Genomic DNA, 17,651 nt, shown 5'->3' with positions numbered 1-17,651 from the left:
GTCTCAGTAAACAGCCGTATGATTGGCAGGTTGGAGTGTTGGGCAGATGGAACACTGACAGCTTCTTCCTGTACAGCATCACTGCTGATTCACGTCGACTGGCAGCTGGATGGTGATGTGTGTGTGTGTGTATGTTTGCATGTGTCTGTCTACTACTACTACTGTCTACTGGCTATTGCATTAACTCTGTGACATCACTCTCAAGTGGGTTCATCTCATCTGTGTGGGAAGAAGAGATTAGGGATATAAAGAGAAGCGAGAGGAGAGAGAGGAGAGATGAGAAAGAAAAGATCTGAAAACAGAGATGCGAGAGAGGTAGAGACAGAGAGATATAGACTGAGAGAGTGGAGAGAGAGAATGAGCTGAGAGAGAGAGAGACTCGTAAAGACATTCCCAGGCCAGATAAAAAAGCCTCTCTTTTTAGATTCCAGATCCCATTTACAATCATACTGGCAGATTGATCCAGGTCCCCCCGAATTTGTTTAAAAAGAGACCTTTTACAGTCCTCTGTTGACGTTTCATCTGCTTTCATTACACATCGCCATGCCTGTGGTCTGGCCTGGTGGTCCAAACCCGGCACAGCACCATGTTGTCTTCCACCCCTCTGCTTCCCAGAACTCTGCTTTTGTGGAACAAACCAACATTCTTCTCAATGTACCTCATGCTTCCAAAATAAGGTGGCTGTTTGAGTTCAATACGGAGGTTCTATGTATGATGGATCTTTATACACTGTGATCTCTGTGTCCTGTTTTTCGTCTGGTCTTATTCGGAGATCAAGGTGGAAAACGTTTACATTTGAATTGAGGTTATATCGTCATAAATATATAATTGAATGTCTGCCATCTCTCCTACTGTACGGTGTTACCAGTGATATCTTGAAACACTGACAGGCTTGGGGAGACCTTGCCAACATGCCAAGCCTCACGGGAAATTCAAACCCATGACCTTGCTGTGAGGCAGCAGTGTAGACCAGCGCTCCGCCATGCTGTGCTGCTGTCCGGTTGCTAATGACGTGCTTGTCCTTCGTCCTCAGGCCACTGCACCAGCCTTTCCTGTGGTGGTCAAGATGGGCCATGCCTACGCTGGGATGGGAAAGGTAAACCTCCAGCACACATGCACGCATTCATACACAGACACCTCCAAACACACATACAGACAGACACTTGCACAAATACACTTGTACACACAGACACACACACACACTAAATGCCTCTCTCCTAGTCTATCCTCCTGACATGTATACAGTTTTGAGGGTGTGTGTGTGTGTGTGTGTGTATGTGTGAGTGAGGGTCAACTATTGTACAGTCTTCAGGAGTTGATCTGGTCCTACCAGAGTCTTTGTTATCTCTGTGTATCTCAAGACTGCCAAATAGGATGATGGCCCCTGCCTTGCTAGAAGCTAAGGAGGTAGGGATAGGTTGGAAGCTGGATGTGAGCCCTGTCCACTCCCATGATCTCACCCTCATGAGAGGAAGGAACGGGAGCAGTAGATGGGGGAGGAGGAGGAGGGGGGGGGGGGGTTCTTGGGGGTTTCCATGTTCACAGAAGGTTAGGGAAGAGTGCTTCATTTATATAAAATACATTTCCAGAATTCAAAGACCCACACACACTCTGTCTTTCACTCACAAACTGACTGACTGCTCTGTCTAGGTCACACAAGGATCCAACAACCCAACAGCCAGCTAAGAGAATGTTTACACACAAACACACACACACAAACACACTCTCACACATTAACACACACATCAACACACCCATTCAGACTTCACAGCTCTCAGAAAGAGTTGAGCCTCGTGGACATTATACAGGACCTTCTGGGCAAGGTCTGTGCATTCACACAAACACATACAGAAACGCACACAAACAGACACTTCCTACATGCCTCTCCATCTGAGTAGCTGTGTTTCCTCCACAAGAGATTTCCCAGCAGCCCTCTGGGGCCCTGAGCCCAGGCGGGTGGGGAGCAGAACATACCTTGTGTGACCTCTGACCTGCCTGAGCACAGAGGGCCACCGCAGGTCAGGGCTGAGAGAATCACATCCCTGTTCTCTTTGCCTTTTAAGTCAGCCGTGCTTTTTAAGACAGTGAACCAGTCGGCAGGAAAAGAAAATGGTTGCTGTTGTGAATCATGTGTTTGGTTTTGATCTAACTCTGTCTTTCAGCCTGTTTTGATTGTTTCTCCGTGTTCCTTCAGGATGTTAGCTGAGCCTTGAATCCTGATTTAGCTGCAGGCTATGCGAGGCAAGACTCAGATACAGACAACTTCCACATTAGCTCTGGTCTTTTGTCATCGGTAACTGCCTGAAGTCATACCAGAAGAAGAGCCCACAAAATATGTGACAGAATATGTTAGAGTATGTAGAATATGTTATAGAACCTTTTAGAACCCTCACCTGGGTTTTCTTTCTTACTTGAAAGGATCTATTCTTGCTAATTGTTTTGTCCGTGGTTTTACCAGTGGATGTAATGGCATAATGTTACAAATATTATGAATGGTGACATCTCTTAAAAAATAAATTGTTGTCTATGTCTGACAGACAAAGAATGATCTGAAATGCCGTTGCCCCAGTGTAATGAGCTTATAGACTTTGAGGACTACCTCCTCTATGGAGTTGTTTCATATTTTTTGCAGACACTGTATGGTCAGTCAGCAAGGCAGTTCACTCTCCAAAATTAGGCAGCTTTTCCACCTCACACACACACACACACACACACACACACACACACACACACACACACACACACACACACACACACATGCACATGCACATGCACACATTCTTTCATCTGGTTGCCAGTGTTTACTGCCTTGCGTACTTTGGGGTTTCTTATTCCAGTATTGGCGTTTACTTTATTTACTCAATGCATCCAGATTCTCTGCGTGGTTTCACAAGTGAACACCAAGTGAACACCATGTGTACACCAAGTGAACACCAAGTGAACACCAAGTGAACACCAAGTGAACACCAAGTGAACACCAAGTGAACACCAAGTGAACACCAAGTGTACACCATGTGAACACCATGTGTACACCAAGTGTACACCATGTGAACACCAAGTGAACACCAAGTGAACACCATGGTGTGGCTCTGCCTGCTGTTCCTGGACCTTTCTGCAGAGGCCTGAGCCAGAGAACAAGTTCACGTATTACATACTTTCCTTGTGTGTTCAGGAAACCACTGTTTGCCCGAGTACACCTGTCTGTACATGGAACAGGAACGTGATGAAAGAGAGAGTATTCTCTCTATGTTCCTATGTATTTCCTATTCCTATTTGTTCTCTTTGCCAGCTGCAATGCCAACATTTTCAAGGGAAAATCGTGGCATTGCAGCTGGCAAGGAGAACCCACAGAGCTAACAAGTCCTCTCTTGTATTAGGACTAGAAACTTCTCCCTCTCTTTCTCATTCACTACCTTTTTGGATTTCTCACTCCTCTTCCTCCTTCCGTTTGGTTGAGCCTCGAGAGACAGGGAGGGAGACAGACAAAAAGGGGAGTGAGAGAGGTCAAGAAAGAGAGAGAAATGTGGAGTGAGAGAGAGGGAGTGTACTTGAGAACATCACTTCCCCCCCCCCTGCCTTCCCTGCCCTCCCCGCCCCCCATGACAGCAACTCACTGCTCTTCCCACACACCCCTCCCACACAGCATTATGGGGGAAGTCGTTTTGATGGAAACATTGAGACTAACGATAACGAGATAACAAGGGCACGGATTAGGACTACAGCCCTGGGCTTCATCATCTGGCATCCAACTCACGGGGCACTGACAGAACGGCATACATTGAAGCCTGTTGATTTATGAGGGTGTCTCCCCTACCTCCTGTTTCCCAGGGTCTAATGGAGGACTTGTACTACTATATATGTGTATATTAATGTCAACATATAGCTGGTAATTAAGTGGTCTAAGTTTGCTTCTGTCTGTGGCACTTGTTGGTCCACATCCATCAAACTTGGTTACATGATGGGAAAGATATCTATGGCTGTACCATACGATGCTCATATTGTTTTCTCGGAATTCTGTTGGTTGGTACAGTACCTGTACATTTTTTTATTTTATTTAAGATGATCTGAAGTTGCCCAAGCTTCAATTGATTTATGTAATTTTCTTTCCTGTGTAAAGCTCTGTGATATCCCTTTACCTGGGAGCTCCGCTGAGGCAAAAATGCAGATCAAAGCTGATCCGGAAATGTTTTCCACAGTAGGACGTCTAATTATCCTGTCTGTGTTACGGTAGTTTGAAATTCCATCAGGATGCTCCAGTAAAGCTAACCGCTAACCGCTAACAACTTCTCTTTCCAGCTTTGATAGTAGCACGCTAGGTGATTAGCACGGCGCTCTCTCTTCCTGCCCCAGATCAAAGTGGAGAACCAGGAAGACTTCCAGGACATCACCAGCGTGGTGGCGCTGGCTAGGACCTACGCCACCTCCGAGCCCTTCGTCCAGTCCAAGTACGACATCAGGATCCAGAAGATTGGCAACAACTACAAAGCGTACATGTAAGCATGTACGAGTGTCCTGTTGGCATTTAGATTTGAGAGAGAGGGGGAGTTTGAGGCCTGCATTGGGATTGGGATCTCTCCTGTCCCGCAGGACCCAACACAGGGGCCGGGCAGTTTGAACTTTGCTCCAAAAAGTGTACTGCGGGTCAGAGGATTTGGCTAACCAAATGGATGGAGTCGACAGATGCAGTTGAAAAACGATCAGCAGCATGCAGAGAGTGTGTACAGGAGATTCACCAGAGCGTACAGTCGAATTCATGAGCCCATGCCCTATCTGCCTTCAAGCAGCTCCGTTGAAAAAAAATTGCTTTGACTAAGAGGACTGGAATTGAGGGAGTCTTATCTCAACTCCCTGTCCATGGCTCTGCCCATGAAAGCAAGTCTCAACCAGGCCGTGACACAAGCATAATATAGGCGTGCATTGCAGTCATCGTCAGTGTTGAAGCATACGATAACATCTTCCCCTTGGGGTCTTCTATTGAACTACAAAAACAACAGTGCTGAGTGACTGTTTATCGCACTGCACAGCTTGTCACTATCCGCTCAGGGAGCACAGCTGAGTTGTTCATTCTGTTTATCTGACCTGGTGTTCTGGGGTCCTTCTGGGTTGTGAGTTCCATCCGGGTTCTCTCTAGGTTCTAAGTTCCATCTTCCTTACCTGGACTTCTGTGTTCTCTTGGGGTTCCTGGTTCCATCTCCCTGATCTGGTGTTCTGGGTTTTTCTAGGAGGACGTCCATATCAGGGAACTGGAAAGCCAACACGGGGTCCGCCATGCTGGAGCAGATCGCCATGACGGACAGGTGAGTGCACTGTACTCTACCCTGACGACAAGTACTGTACCCTGACAGACAAACAGCTGTAATCTCTATACAGTTCCATACAGTAGTGGGTGCCTGGTATCATATTAACTTCTAGACAGTTCAAGAGTTAATGTTTAAAAGCTAGAAGGTTCCAGAATAGGTGTCTGCCACAGTTTTTACTTCTAGAAAGTTCCAGTGTAGGTTTCTGATTTTCACTGGTTGTCGCTGTGTTCCAGGTACCGTCTGTGGGTGGACTCCTGCGCGGAGATGTTTGGAGGTCTGGACATCTGTGCCGTGAAGGCGGTCCACGGGAAAGATGGCAACGACTACATCATAGAGGTCAGAGGTCACCCCTTAAGCCGGGCTGGGAGATGACGTTCAAGACGTGGCGCTACATTACATTTACATTTAGTCATTTAGCAGACGCTCTTATCCAGAGCGAATTACAGTAAGTACAGGGACATTCCCCCCGAGGCAGGTAGGGTGAAGTACCTTGCCCAAGGACACAACGTCATTTGGCACGGCGGTGAATCGATCCGGCAACCTTCTGATAACTAGCCCAACTCCCTCACCGCTCAGCCATCTGACCCCCCACGTTAAGTGCAGTTCAATCAGGAGAGACCTGGGATGAGTGAAGGATCATTATTACAGAATGATAAGTGTACTACAGTCTTTGAAGCTTAGACCCCACGGGGAATTATAGATCAACGGGTGCCTGCCCAACATCCGAAGAAGAATCCCCCAGTCCAGACACTGGTGGTGGCAGCCGCTGACCAACGAGTCGAAGGGCAGAGACCAGGAACTGGGTGGCGACGGGGAGGTGGAGGGTCGCGCACTTGATAGCATGGACAAACTACACAGGGAGAGACTCGTATTTAAAGGCACGGGATCATGTGACAACGTTAATTGATAGACGGGAGCGCTAATCGAACTGAACCCAGATGATAGCCTGACATAGGAACAGAGGAAAGTAGAGCGTTCTTAGCGGGAGGAGTGAGTAGTGGACATTATTGAATACCAGAGTGCAGGGATAGGTCTTGCCTGACTGAACTTGCGCAAAGCTTCATTTGTGAACCGCTTCTCATGTCGTGACCCTTCCTCTTGAAGATATGACCTGATCTTGAAAAGAAAAACACTTTTGACACAAACCAAACCAATCAACTCCACTCTTCCACTGTTATATCAGGCCCTGATATGTCCTTCAGCCTGACCAATCAGAGCATCAGAGACACCAAGGCCCCCGAGCAGTAGCTCTGGGTCTTGTGCAACAGTAGTCCTTTTCTCAGGGTCACAACATAACGATATAAACCTACTATCCCACCCACTCCCTTATCAGAGCCTTCTCGCAGTCACCAACCCAACATCAAGTTTGGAGACCTTGTTTGTTTTTCATGAACTCCCTTAATCAGACCATTGGCCAGCAAATATGATAACCTTGAACAGGGTTGGAGTTAGTGCGCATGTTGAAATATCTTCTCGGTACCAGCATTGTTGTGGCTCATTTTCATTCCCCCCGTGGGTAATTGTGTTCTCCAAGTCATGAAGTAAGAGACAGCACTGAGAGCAAGTGTCTGGAGGGGAGAGAGCTTAAGGGTGCAGCCAGGACAGATCTGGCAAGATTGAAACCATGAACAAATGATTACACTGCTAACCAAACAAAGCTTTTAGAATTCAAATAAAGGCATGCCTAACTGACTTGAGCTCAGACTGTTGTCTGCAGGCATATTTTGGAGCAAATGTGTCTCTCTGTCTGTCAGCCAGTTTGATTGCCAGCCTGCCTATCTACCTGTTTGCTTGGTTGGTTGTGTGTCAGTCTGTCTGTCTGTCTGTCTGTCTGTCTGTCTGTCTGTCTGTCTGTCTGTCTGTCTGTCTGTCTGTCTGTCTGTCTGTCTGTCTGTCTGTCTGTCTGTTTCTCTGTCAGTCTCCTTTATGTCTTCCGGTGTCTGTTGTGTGCACAGTGATGTCATAGTCACCTGGGGTAACACAGGCCTACTGATCTTGCAGCAACACTCTTATGTAACCAATTAATTATTTTCAGTGCCTTGGTGGTCTGTGTGTGTGGTCATCGGGTTAAAGATTGATATGGATGGGTGTAACAGTATCTTGGCTTAACATCTCGTTAGATTAAAAGGTCTCATATTTCAAGAGTGTGGCAGTAGTGGACTGTTTGAGGGGTTTATTCCTGTATTTAAGCACCTTCCGTCAGATCCATGCTGTGTTACTGAGCTGGGGTAGCCACCCAGAGCGCAGCTCACAATGAGACTTTGTGCTGCAGGTATTATCGAGTCCTATCTCAGCATAACCTGTGGCTGGGTTGATTCCCAGCTGCTTGGCACCCGGACCCACAGCCAGGACACATCTGGTCGTGAGACAGATCCACCAGGCTCTTCCTGTTGCTCCAGTGAGCTCACTTGTCTCTGGACGAGGCCTGTATCTTCTCACACACGCACACGCAAATGCACTTTGGAAACTTTGTGTCGGGACTAGAAGAGATAAGTACATTCACCCAACATGTTTGGAGACAACTGCTTAGTAACATGCAAATACACAGACACACACACTCACACACATAAATGTGACAGTGTATGTATACACACACTGTCTGAAGTACCACCAGTCCAGCTAAGATAAATCGCATCCCTCTAACCTGACGTATTGAGACTGGTGACAGCATGACATAATACACAGCATGCTCAGCGATTAGGTAATCCTCCCTCTCTCTGTCTCTCTCTCTTTATACTTTTCCCTTGTTCTCTCTCTTTCTCTCTATCTATGTCTCTTTCTCTCACACTCCCTGTCTACCTCCCCACCAAACCTCTATCTCTCTCTCTCTCTCTTTCTCTCTTTCTGTCTCTGACCCTCTGACTTCCCCTAAACAAGTCTGGTTTCTGTCTCTCTCAGCGCAGGGCACAGGGAGAGGTGGTAGGATGAGGAAGGGAGGAGAAAAGGACGAAAGGAAGGAAGGAGAAGAAAAAAGCGAAGAAGAATGAGAACCACTCGAGTTGAGCTTTCAATGACAAGTCTCCTTTTAGACCTGATAACAATTCACAATTGGCTTTGCGATTACTCGGCGTGTTTCCTGTGGGCTCAGTGGAGCTCCTCCGTGGTCTGTGTGGGCTTTGTCATGGCAACCTCCAATTGTTTGTCTACCACAGTCACTCAAACAGCAAGTTGTCATAGCTCTACGATGTCCATATTTAGACTGATGGCTTTACTGTGGGTGTGTGCATGCGTGAGACGGAGGTCTTCTGGGTTAACAATCCTCAGGAAATCTTCTCCATCTTCCCAGAAAGCTGAGGGTGACATATTGCATTATCATAGGCCAGCCCCAGACTCAGAGATAGTGACCCCAGTGACACAGTCACTTAGCAATGTTACGTCATTACATGACTCGCTTCTCTCAGTCTCTGTCCTCTATCTCTCTTTATTTTTGCACCCTTCTTTTTCTCTCTCTCCCCCCCATTCGATCTCTCTTCCTCTCACTCACACACGCACTCTCTCACGCACACACACACCCCTCCAGATGGAATTTAATTAGCATCGACGGAGACATTAGCTTGTTGCAGGTCCCTCTCAGTGGGAACCTGTTTGTGTAGCAGTCCAGATATTCCCCATGACACCTCCTCTCTAGTGAGAACCAAAGTATCTCACCGTTTACAGGACATTCCCAGTTCATATCAGCTGATCAAAACATACAGTGTATCTTTATGTTGGCTTGGAGTGGGATATCACAGATTATTCTTCCGATTATCTTTTCCACTCAGATTACACTGCAGGATGGAGAATGACAGTGTTGTATGTTAAATGAGTCATGAGAATCACATTCAATTAAGACAACATATGTTCTAAGGTTTGGATTTAAAACAGCATGCATCCATGCTCTTAAACTAGATCTGCCGTAAGTGCACAACAGCAGTGATCTTTCAAACCAGGGAGACCAAGGAGAGAATGTTCTGTTTCGGGTCACACTCTTGGAAGAAATCCCCTCATGCACTAAAACAGAAATAAATCCCCCCTCTTCCAAGCCAAGTTTAGATGTTGCTCATGTTGTAATTCCTGTACTGTTCATCTCAGTACAGACTGTACGCCATCTAGCACATAACAGCCCCCAACCTCCCCCTGAACCAGAGCCTTCCCCTTCTTTCCCAGGGAAAAACACCCAGATGTACGCAGGGGAACAGAACACAGCGCAGCCCAATAAAATGACACAACAACACCTCCGTGTTCTCATCCCGTGGGGGCATGGTGGCGAGGCGAGGCCTGGCGGGTGTCTGGCTGTAGATGGATCCCTTCTAGACCCGCTGGGTGGACCCGTGTCTCAGCGGCTACCGCAGGGTTGTTTGAAGTGAGACTGAGGGCGGCCAGGCAGACACTCCCCTGGGCTGTGCTCCGTCCCCTGTGGTTATGACTCACGCCGACACACACCGCCGCATGGCCCCGCCCATGCTCCCAGCCCTGGGAACAGGAGAGCTCAGTAACTCAACCCCCCCCGGGGATACGAGAGTCCAGACAGAAGGGCTTTCCCCTGCCTCACCCATCACTAGCCAACCTCACCCATCACTAGCCAGCCTCACCTCACCCTCACCCAGGCTCCCAGAGCCTGACCCTTGCTTCTGTCTCCTCCCCTCTCTGCCTTCATCTCTTTCTGCCCCCCCCCCCCTCTCTCCCCCACCTTCCTCCCTCCCCTTTGCCCTCCTCTCCCTCTCCACTTCCTCTCTCCCTCCCGCCATCTCCCTCCTCTCTCCCTGCCTCCTCTCTCCCTCCCTCCCTTCCTCCTTTCCCCCACCCCCACCTTTCTTCTCCACCTCCCTCCCTCCCCACCCTCCCACTCCCCCTCCTCTCCCCCCTGCCTCAGCCCCTGTACCGGGGCATGCAGCAGCACATGCACAGCAGGCTGAGGCAGGGGGGATGTTTACACCCTGTGGCCGGGATGCGTGCCACGCTGTGGCCTGGTCCCGCTCAGCAGATTGGCTACCCAGCAGGCATGGCCTGTGTGCAACTGCCTGCGGAGGACAGCTCCTTCCACCCTGTTTGTTTTGGTGGCGGTCCTCTTCCTCTTGAGAGAAGGAGGCGCTGGCGGTGTGGGGGAGAGGCACGTTGCGCGGTGTTTGGGTTTGAGATGGCACGTGTGTGAGCAGAATGGGAGGGAGAGTTTGTGTGTGTGTGTGTGTGTGTTAAGATCTTCCTTTCTATGGGATTGGTTATCGCTGAGGGGGATCACACATGAGGGGACTCATGCAGAGCAAGCAGTAAGATGTGCGCGTCATGTTCGGCCATGCGTGACTATCCTCCTTGAATGAATGAAGAAGATAATCTGCTTCATCTATTATTCACAAGCATTATGATCTCACCCGGAATGCTCTAGAGTTATCCGGTCACCATTATTCTTATCTCGTATTTGGACTTTAACACAAATGGTCACATTCTCATTCTACTTGAATTGTGAGTAAATGGTGGGATCTAAAAGTCAAGATCCCGAAACCTTCAAATCCCACATTTCCACTGACGGATGAAATACTGTTTGTCTCAAAGAATCTGAAGTACACCCAAGGCTGTGTTTGTCTAAGACTGCCATCTAGTGACAGTTCTGCTACTGTGCACATTTTAGTTTTCTGTAATAAGGAATTTGAGAAGTTTATGAATCATACATATGTTTTCAAATAAAACAAAATGCATCTCCCCATTCCTTGGTTATAGAATTGTGGGATTTTGAGCCTCTGATTGGTGCTTGTCGTCAGGTGATGGACAGTTCCATGCCTCTGATTGGTGAACATGTGGAGGAGGACAAGCAGCTTATCACAGAGCTGGTGATGAACAAGATGGCAAGTGTCCTCTTGGGAATCACCACGCCACTGCCTTCTGCTGTCAAGGTAAGGTACTGCACAACATCAGCAGAACTTGTTTGCTTATAGACATAGGCCAGCAACGTTTTGGATTTGGACTCGAAAGCATAGCAATTGAGCTCATTTACAACCAGCCAACTCTTGCTTTACGACAGACTTTGATTAAGCCTTCATATAGATAATTGTAACTTTATCTAAAAGGAATGCTAAATATACACTGTATCAATACATACACCGTGCATATCGAACTTTGGTAGGAGTAGCTTGTATGCAGTTTGAACATGATGTTTCTGATATCATCTCTCAGACACAGCCTCAGAGCTCTCAGCCAAGAAGAGCCCAAGGTAGGCCGGCCTCTCTCCACACATCCTCTAACCCAGCAGCTCGTCAGCAGCACTACTTCCCTGAACATGCATGTGTGTGTGCTTGTGTGTGCGTATGTGTTTGACTGTGTGTGTGTGTGTGCACGTGCGTCTTTGCATATGTGGATGTCTTTGTACACAATGTGTGTGTCTACACGTGTGTGTGTCTGTATATGATGTGTGTGTCTATACAATGTGTGTGTTTGGTGTTCAGGGGGAAACCGCTCCGCCTCAGCCTCTCCATCCCAGTCAGCCCAAGGTTCCCCTCAAAGAGCCCGCTCTGCCAGCACCTCCCCCAGCCAGGCCTTCCAGCCTGGCCCCATCCCTGCCACCTCTGGCCCCGGGGCCCAGAAGCAGCCTCCTCAGCTGAAGTAAGTTAACCTGGTACGCAGGGTGGGGCTCATCACTTCTTTCTATTCCTTTTTTTCTTATATTTTGTTAAACCTTTTATTTGTGTCTTCCCGTCCTGTATTGCATGATCTATAAATAGGCTAGATAGATATACCGCATGTACAGTATGTGTCTGTGTGCCTGTGAAATGCAGATGTATCTGTGAACAACAAGGGGTGGAAAACCAGTTTGGTGTGTTTACATGTTAAACAGTTTTAGGATGAGTCATGACTGACTGTCTCCGCAGACATTGCACCTCCTAGCAGGAGAAACACAGACTAGTACTAGTACTAGTACTCCTGTTTAACAGGCAGACTGTGTCTATATTAGTACTAGCATTAGTGCTAGTACTAATAGAGGAGGAGTCAGATGGATGAACGGTTAGGGAATCGGGCTATTAATCAGAAGGAATCCAGTTTGATTCCTGGCCCTGCCAAATGACGTTGTGCCCTTGGGCAAGGCACTTCACCCTACTTGCCTCGGGAGAATGTCCCTGTACTGTAAGTCGCTCTGGATAAGAGCGTCTGCTAAATGATTAAATGTGGTTAAATGTGGTTTATGTGGTTAATACTCAGCAGTATACAGCACAATGATGTAGCAAGCAGCATTAGCCTACAACAGGCTGGAAGCACTGCCTGTATGATCACTGTGCAGACACAGTCTATAGAAGGACATCCAACTCATTTGCTGTCTTTCTTGAATAGAACAAGTGTTAATAACAGTATGAGAAATTGATCAGGTAATTTGGGTTTGTTTTCTGTTGGGTAGAAAATGGCAATATCTGTGGCTGTGAGTACAAAATGTGCAGGTGAGCTGGGACACTGATGTGGACACAATAAGAAACAAACAAAATATATGTTTTGTTTTTCCCATAATTCTTCTTCCAGTAAATCCCAGTCGTTGACCAACACCTTTAACATCACAGACACAGTGAAGGGGAACCCCACAGATGATGAGGCCAAGGCAGAGACCATCCGCAGCCTACGCCAGTCCTTCGCTAGCCTCTTCTCCGACTAACACCTTCTTCAAGACTCTTCCACCAGCAGCCATGGCTCCAGGAGGGAGGCCCAGTCTGTCATCACAGGTCTCACTCCAAACAGGAAGCACCTTCCACTTCCTGTTTCCTACTTCCTGTTTTCCACCCTGTTGCATATTTATTGAAAAAATGTCAGTTGGAAAGGTTCCGACAATTAAATTAGTCTGGAGTTTTGTGCAGGGCATGGTGTAATTGTTTTGCATCTGTCCTGTTGTCAAAAAAGTGCCCTAGAAATGTTTAGTAAGATTAGCATTTTTTTTATATTTTAAAGGGCACACGTGTTTTCCTCATGTAGTTTGACTTTCATGGCTTTCTGTTTTAGGCGATATCACAGTATTTAGAAATTATAACTAATTATGTTGATAGGTTCAATAGCGATGTCTATCCTATTGATGGCAACATATCAAAAATAGAACAATTGCCATATCTAGTTGGCTGGCAAGTAGTTATTGTAATTCACCTGGGCCTATGATTACCAAAGTATTTTTGATAAAACCAGAAACCCATTTTGTTAGGTCCGCCACAGTACCTGTACACATGCAATCTAAGGAGCCGCAGATACTGTAAGAACTTGTCTTCCATTACAGGAAAATCTTTCCCCTGAAGCCATTAGTAGTTACTACATGACCTATCTTTGTAAATAGCACTACGTACAATTATCCAACATCTGTTCGTAAGCCAGTGTTATAACATAGTTGTGGAAACCCATATTCCATGTAAAAGGTAAAGAATGTGTTTTTATCGGATAATGATTGTAACAGGGAAAAGTCCTCCATATGTAATAAAGGCAAGTAGAACAGTATCAAGCAGGTTCTGTTAAAGCGCTGGGAGCTAGAAGAGATATCTGAAGTCAAAGATGACTCCTGGAAGGCAGGTATCTGTGAAACATCATTACATTATCTTACTGTAAACTCTCCTACCATGAATACGATAGAATTGGGGCTTTCCTAATCTATTGAAATGTCCTATTGTACAACAGTGATAAGTGCATGACAATGAATTCAACGTAAATATGTTTATGTATCCTAATCTGTTTGGAATTGAATATGAATGTCATGGTTTTACCTCATTGCAATCAGTTTTCCATGTCAATCTCTTCTGGAAAATGGCAGATTGATTATAATGACTGTGTCCATTTTTTGGTGCATTGCTTTGACGTACAGAATACTTTATTTTAGAATTTATATTTGAAATTTTGTGAGTATAAACATAGTTATTTAATTATCTTAATAACCACCTTCTTTGTCTTCAGAAATTGTACTTGAAGTTGCACTATGCTCTCTGGCTAGCTTCAATAATAGTATTACTTTTAAGGAGGTACAATTTATACATCGTGGATTGTTTTTGTTGCACTCAACAACCCCATTAAGGAATTCTAAATGTTTACATTATGCTGGATGATTTTTATTTTACAGTTCTAGATGTCATTTCTTTTGCCTTGGACACTGTGTCACAAAGGACCAAATTGCCTGTTAGACTTAAGACCATTTAAATAATTATCTATTTTGTTTTATTCTTGATGAGATTTGTCAACCACTTTAAGTAATAAATACTTCAGTATGAAAAGCCATAAAAAGCCATGACGTACTGGGAATATGATGTCGTTCTGGAGCAGTGATGCCCTATGAGGCTGTGACGTAAATGGGTTCATGTTTACTCTGGTTAATTATTCCTCACATCACTTCTGCTTGTATTACTCTGTTATTACTGTTATTCATCAATTGATGAATCCAAGTGTCTGTTGTCTTTTTTTTTTTACTCACAATGTAGAGCCACAGAAAACGCTGATTCAAAATGGTGGGAAGGTCATCCAGTAACTACCAAAAGTCCAGCAGACTTTTCAGTGTTCCCAGTGGCACTGATCAGACAAGACGAATCCGAGTAAAGTTTTGCTGTCCTTAAACTGGCAAGCAACAACAAATCTTTAGATTGTCTTTCAGCATTTCTCAACATTGAGGTAAAAAAGTGCAATAATCATGAATCATGTTATATTTAATGTTACGTTTCCTGTTAGCCATTAGATTTTACTACACATTTCAACTGTTATTAAGTGATGAACTGCTGAGAATTCAAAGTCGACTCAAGGTTCATAAAACATCTGCATGTCGTTACAATGAATAGTGAAGGGCAATACACCTTGAAAGATGTACTGTGAAGCTGTCTTCTACAAACAAAAGAAAAAACAAGTACATATTTCAATAAGCCTGACTACACACATAAATATTCTGTAGCATAACCTCACCTTAATTATGTCGACAGGTTGACAGCAGACTTAATGCGTAAATGTTTAACTGATGTGTTCAGTTAACCACCCAGACTGTCTACATGGTACCTTCCTGCTGGATGGCAGATATTATTGTATGCTCTGTAGTGTAAAAGTGTAAGTGTGGCATGAATTTATGACCCTGGTGTGCCTCCGATGTAAGTTCTTGTGTAGTATTACTGTCTGGCTGATCTGTGTATGTATGAAGTGTGATGCATCATGTGCGTGTTTCTGTAATTCATGTATTTTTGTTCTTTTGATGTCAACATTTATGTTAATAAAGCAAACAACTTTTTACATAGTGCTGAGTTTTTATTTATACCAGTATACATGTTTCAATAAATAACATAGTAAAAAGCCTTAGAGTAGGCCTACATTATAAAAACTTGTGTTAAGAGATGAGAAGTTAAACTGAAACTGGGATATATTTTCAATGAACTACTAGACTACACATGCCTTTAATCAAATGGTATGCGAATTCGCCTACTTAAGCATTTCATAAATGCATCAAGCTGATTAAATGAATGACACCTACTAGGCTATGTGCAAATCATGTGAACAATTTTCAACCTCCTACAACATAAAACGTACGAGGGGAAACGCACGTAAGAAATAACGATGGATCGTTCTTTTGCTCGTAGAGAACCCTCTTAACATACAATCCATCGTTATCGGGAAACGCAGTTAAGATCTACACATTGATCTGAGATTGTAACTGCATGATCCATAATCAGAACTGAAGACAGATTCTGATGTGGACTTCTGTGATCTGTATCCAGAGCTCAGTGTTCTTCTTGAGGCTGACTTGAACAAGCTGAAATCCGAGGTGCACCGAGAGCTGACTTCAGATATTTTCTCCCTTTCCACTGTGGAATAAAGACATGCATAACACTCAATTATATGTAATAACTATTTACATAATGTATCTGATTTAAATCAACAACTAAATGTTTTTTTTGTTTTTTTTGTTTTTTTTAACATACTCAACAATCTCACTTTATATATATTCAACAAAACATCTCACGAAAAAACATTGTGGCAATAATACCAATGTTAAAAAACAAACTTTTCTACTTACAACTTGGAGGTACAAATGGAAAACTGTTAGTTTTCCTGGTTGTCCTTCCCTGTGTCATCTCTCTGTAGAATGCCCAGTCCTCCTCCACCATCTCATCCTCACTGTCCTTCAGATCTTCCACTTTCACTCTGTAAAATGACTCCACATTTTTTCTTGCCACCATCTTCTTAATCGTATCCAGCAGCTCTGTGACCTGCGATCTGTCTCCTGTGTTGATATTGTTCAAAACATGATACCTGTTTTCACACTTCTCAACAAGCCACTGGAGGGCCTTTCCTTCACTCTCAATATGCTCCTCTATAGTGTTGTCTCCCAGCCAGTCTCCATGGGTGAACAGTATCACTGAGTGATGCCAGACTCTCTCATCCAGTAGTTCCATGTGATCCTCCATAGATTTTCTAATTCCCTCTCTGAACGGGATCTCAACATTTACAACCAGGAAAAAGGCGTGGGGTCCAGGGAGACACAGCAGCACACTGTACTCAATCTGCTTTTTCACCAGTACAGGAGTCCTTTTCAAGGATAGGTTATTATACCAACCAGGAGTATCTACTATAGTGACTGTCCTCCCTGATACCTCACCTTCAGCCTTCTGGAGTTTGGATTGAGGTTGTTTAAGGCCCAGGATGGTCCTTTGTGAAGACCTTTTACCAGATCCTTTAGATCCAACCAGGATAATCCTTACATCTGGAATATGGAACAAGCGAACTGTTAGTGTTCTTTCTGCATTCAACATTATTTTAATGCATATTTTCAGTTTCATTTTTTTCATTTTTTTTCTATTCATTAAAATGAATGTGTGTGTTTTGTCAATGGAATCAAATTTGACACTAGTCTTCCTAACAAAACGAAGGCTATTATTAGCCTAGCTAGCCTAACTTTTAGAAAATAAACATAGGCCTAGGTTTTATTATAGCCTACCATGCCTCGGTTAACCTGCATTTTGTCCACGTCGCATTAGAAATTCTTAGCTACACATGTAATTCCTAATTTCCTATTTAGGACATTTAGCTAGCACTATCAAAACCATGTTAGGCCGTGATCACACTTGACTTATTTTCAAACTTGACTTATTCTTTTGAAAAAATAAGTCTACAGAAAACCGAACGTTAACGTCACGCCTCATTTCCCTGCATGAACTCACTCTCGGTTAGTAAGGAGTTAGAATTAGGATGAGGGTGGAATTCTATAGAGGCTAGTGTTCAAATCGTTTAAGAACTATTAACGAATTTAATCAAAATCCACATATTTACCCATTTTGTCTTCTGTCCTTTTGTAGGAGATACCAACAGGCCAGGGCGTACGCGTTAGTCTACTTTAGTTTTGGTTTCAGTTTGCAGCATAGACTGTAAACAGGATCCGTGTACCTTGTGGGTCCGAAC

The 17,651-nt window shown here is 44.8% G+C and overlaps 2 protein-coding genes across 2 annotated transcripts in view; one reads left to right on the top strand and one right to left on the bottom strand.

The window, feature by feature from the left end:
* LOC124469297 (synapsin-3-like) overlaps positions 1 to 14,762 on the top strand; it is a 73,146-nt gene extending 58,384 nt beyond the window's left edge. The window contains exons 7-14 of the mRNA XM_047022476.1: positions 1,034 to 1,096; positions 4,351 to 4,493; positions 5,223 to 5,297; positions 5,534 to 5,636; positions 11,036 to 11,167; positions 11,448 to 11,484; positions 11,717 to 11,873; positions 12,780 to 14,762. Coding sequence (XP_046878432.1) covers positions 1,034 to 1,096; positions 4,351 to 4,493; positions 5,223 to 5,297; positions 5,534 to 5,636; positions 11,036 to 11,167; positions 11,448 to 11,484; positions 11,717 to 11,873; positions 12,780 to 12,909 — 840 coding nt within the window. The 3' untranslated portion in view covers positions 12,910 to 14,762. The remainder of the gene's footprint in view (positions 1 to 1,033; positions 1,097 to 4,350; positions 4,494 to 5,222; positions 5,298 to 5,533; positions 5,637 to 11,035; positions 11,168 to 11,447; positions 11,485 to 11,716; positions 11,874 to 12,779) is intronic.
* Positions 14,763 to 15,482: 720 nt separating this feature from the next.
* On the bottom strand, positions 15,483 to 17,651 carry LOC124469298 (GTPase IMAP family member 3-like). Its single transcript, XM_047022477.1, has 3 exons — positions 17,523 to 17,651; positions 16,270 to 16,956; positions 15,483 to 16,057 (listed from the first exon to the last, which is right to left on the bottom strand). Exons 1-3 carry the CDS (start codon positions 17,524 to 17,526, stop codon positions 15,876 to 15,878), a joined length of 873 nt encoding a protein of 290 aa, XP_046878433.1. The 5' UTR covers positions 17,527 to 17,651; the 3' UTR covers positions 15,483 to 15,875.

This window comes from Hypomesus transpacificus, chromosome 7 (genome assembly GCF_021917145.1).
Source record: "Hypomesus transpacificus isolate Combined female chromosome 7, fHypTra1, whole genome shotgun sequence".
NCBI lineage: Eukaryota > Metazoa > Chordata > Actinopteri > Osmeriformes > Osmeridae > Hypomesus > Hypomesus transpacificus.
Note: the sequence above shows the minus strand (reverse complement) of the source record. Positions and strands in the feature narration are given on the sequence as shown.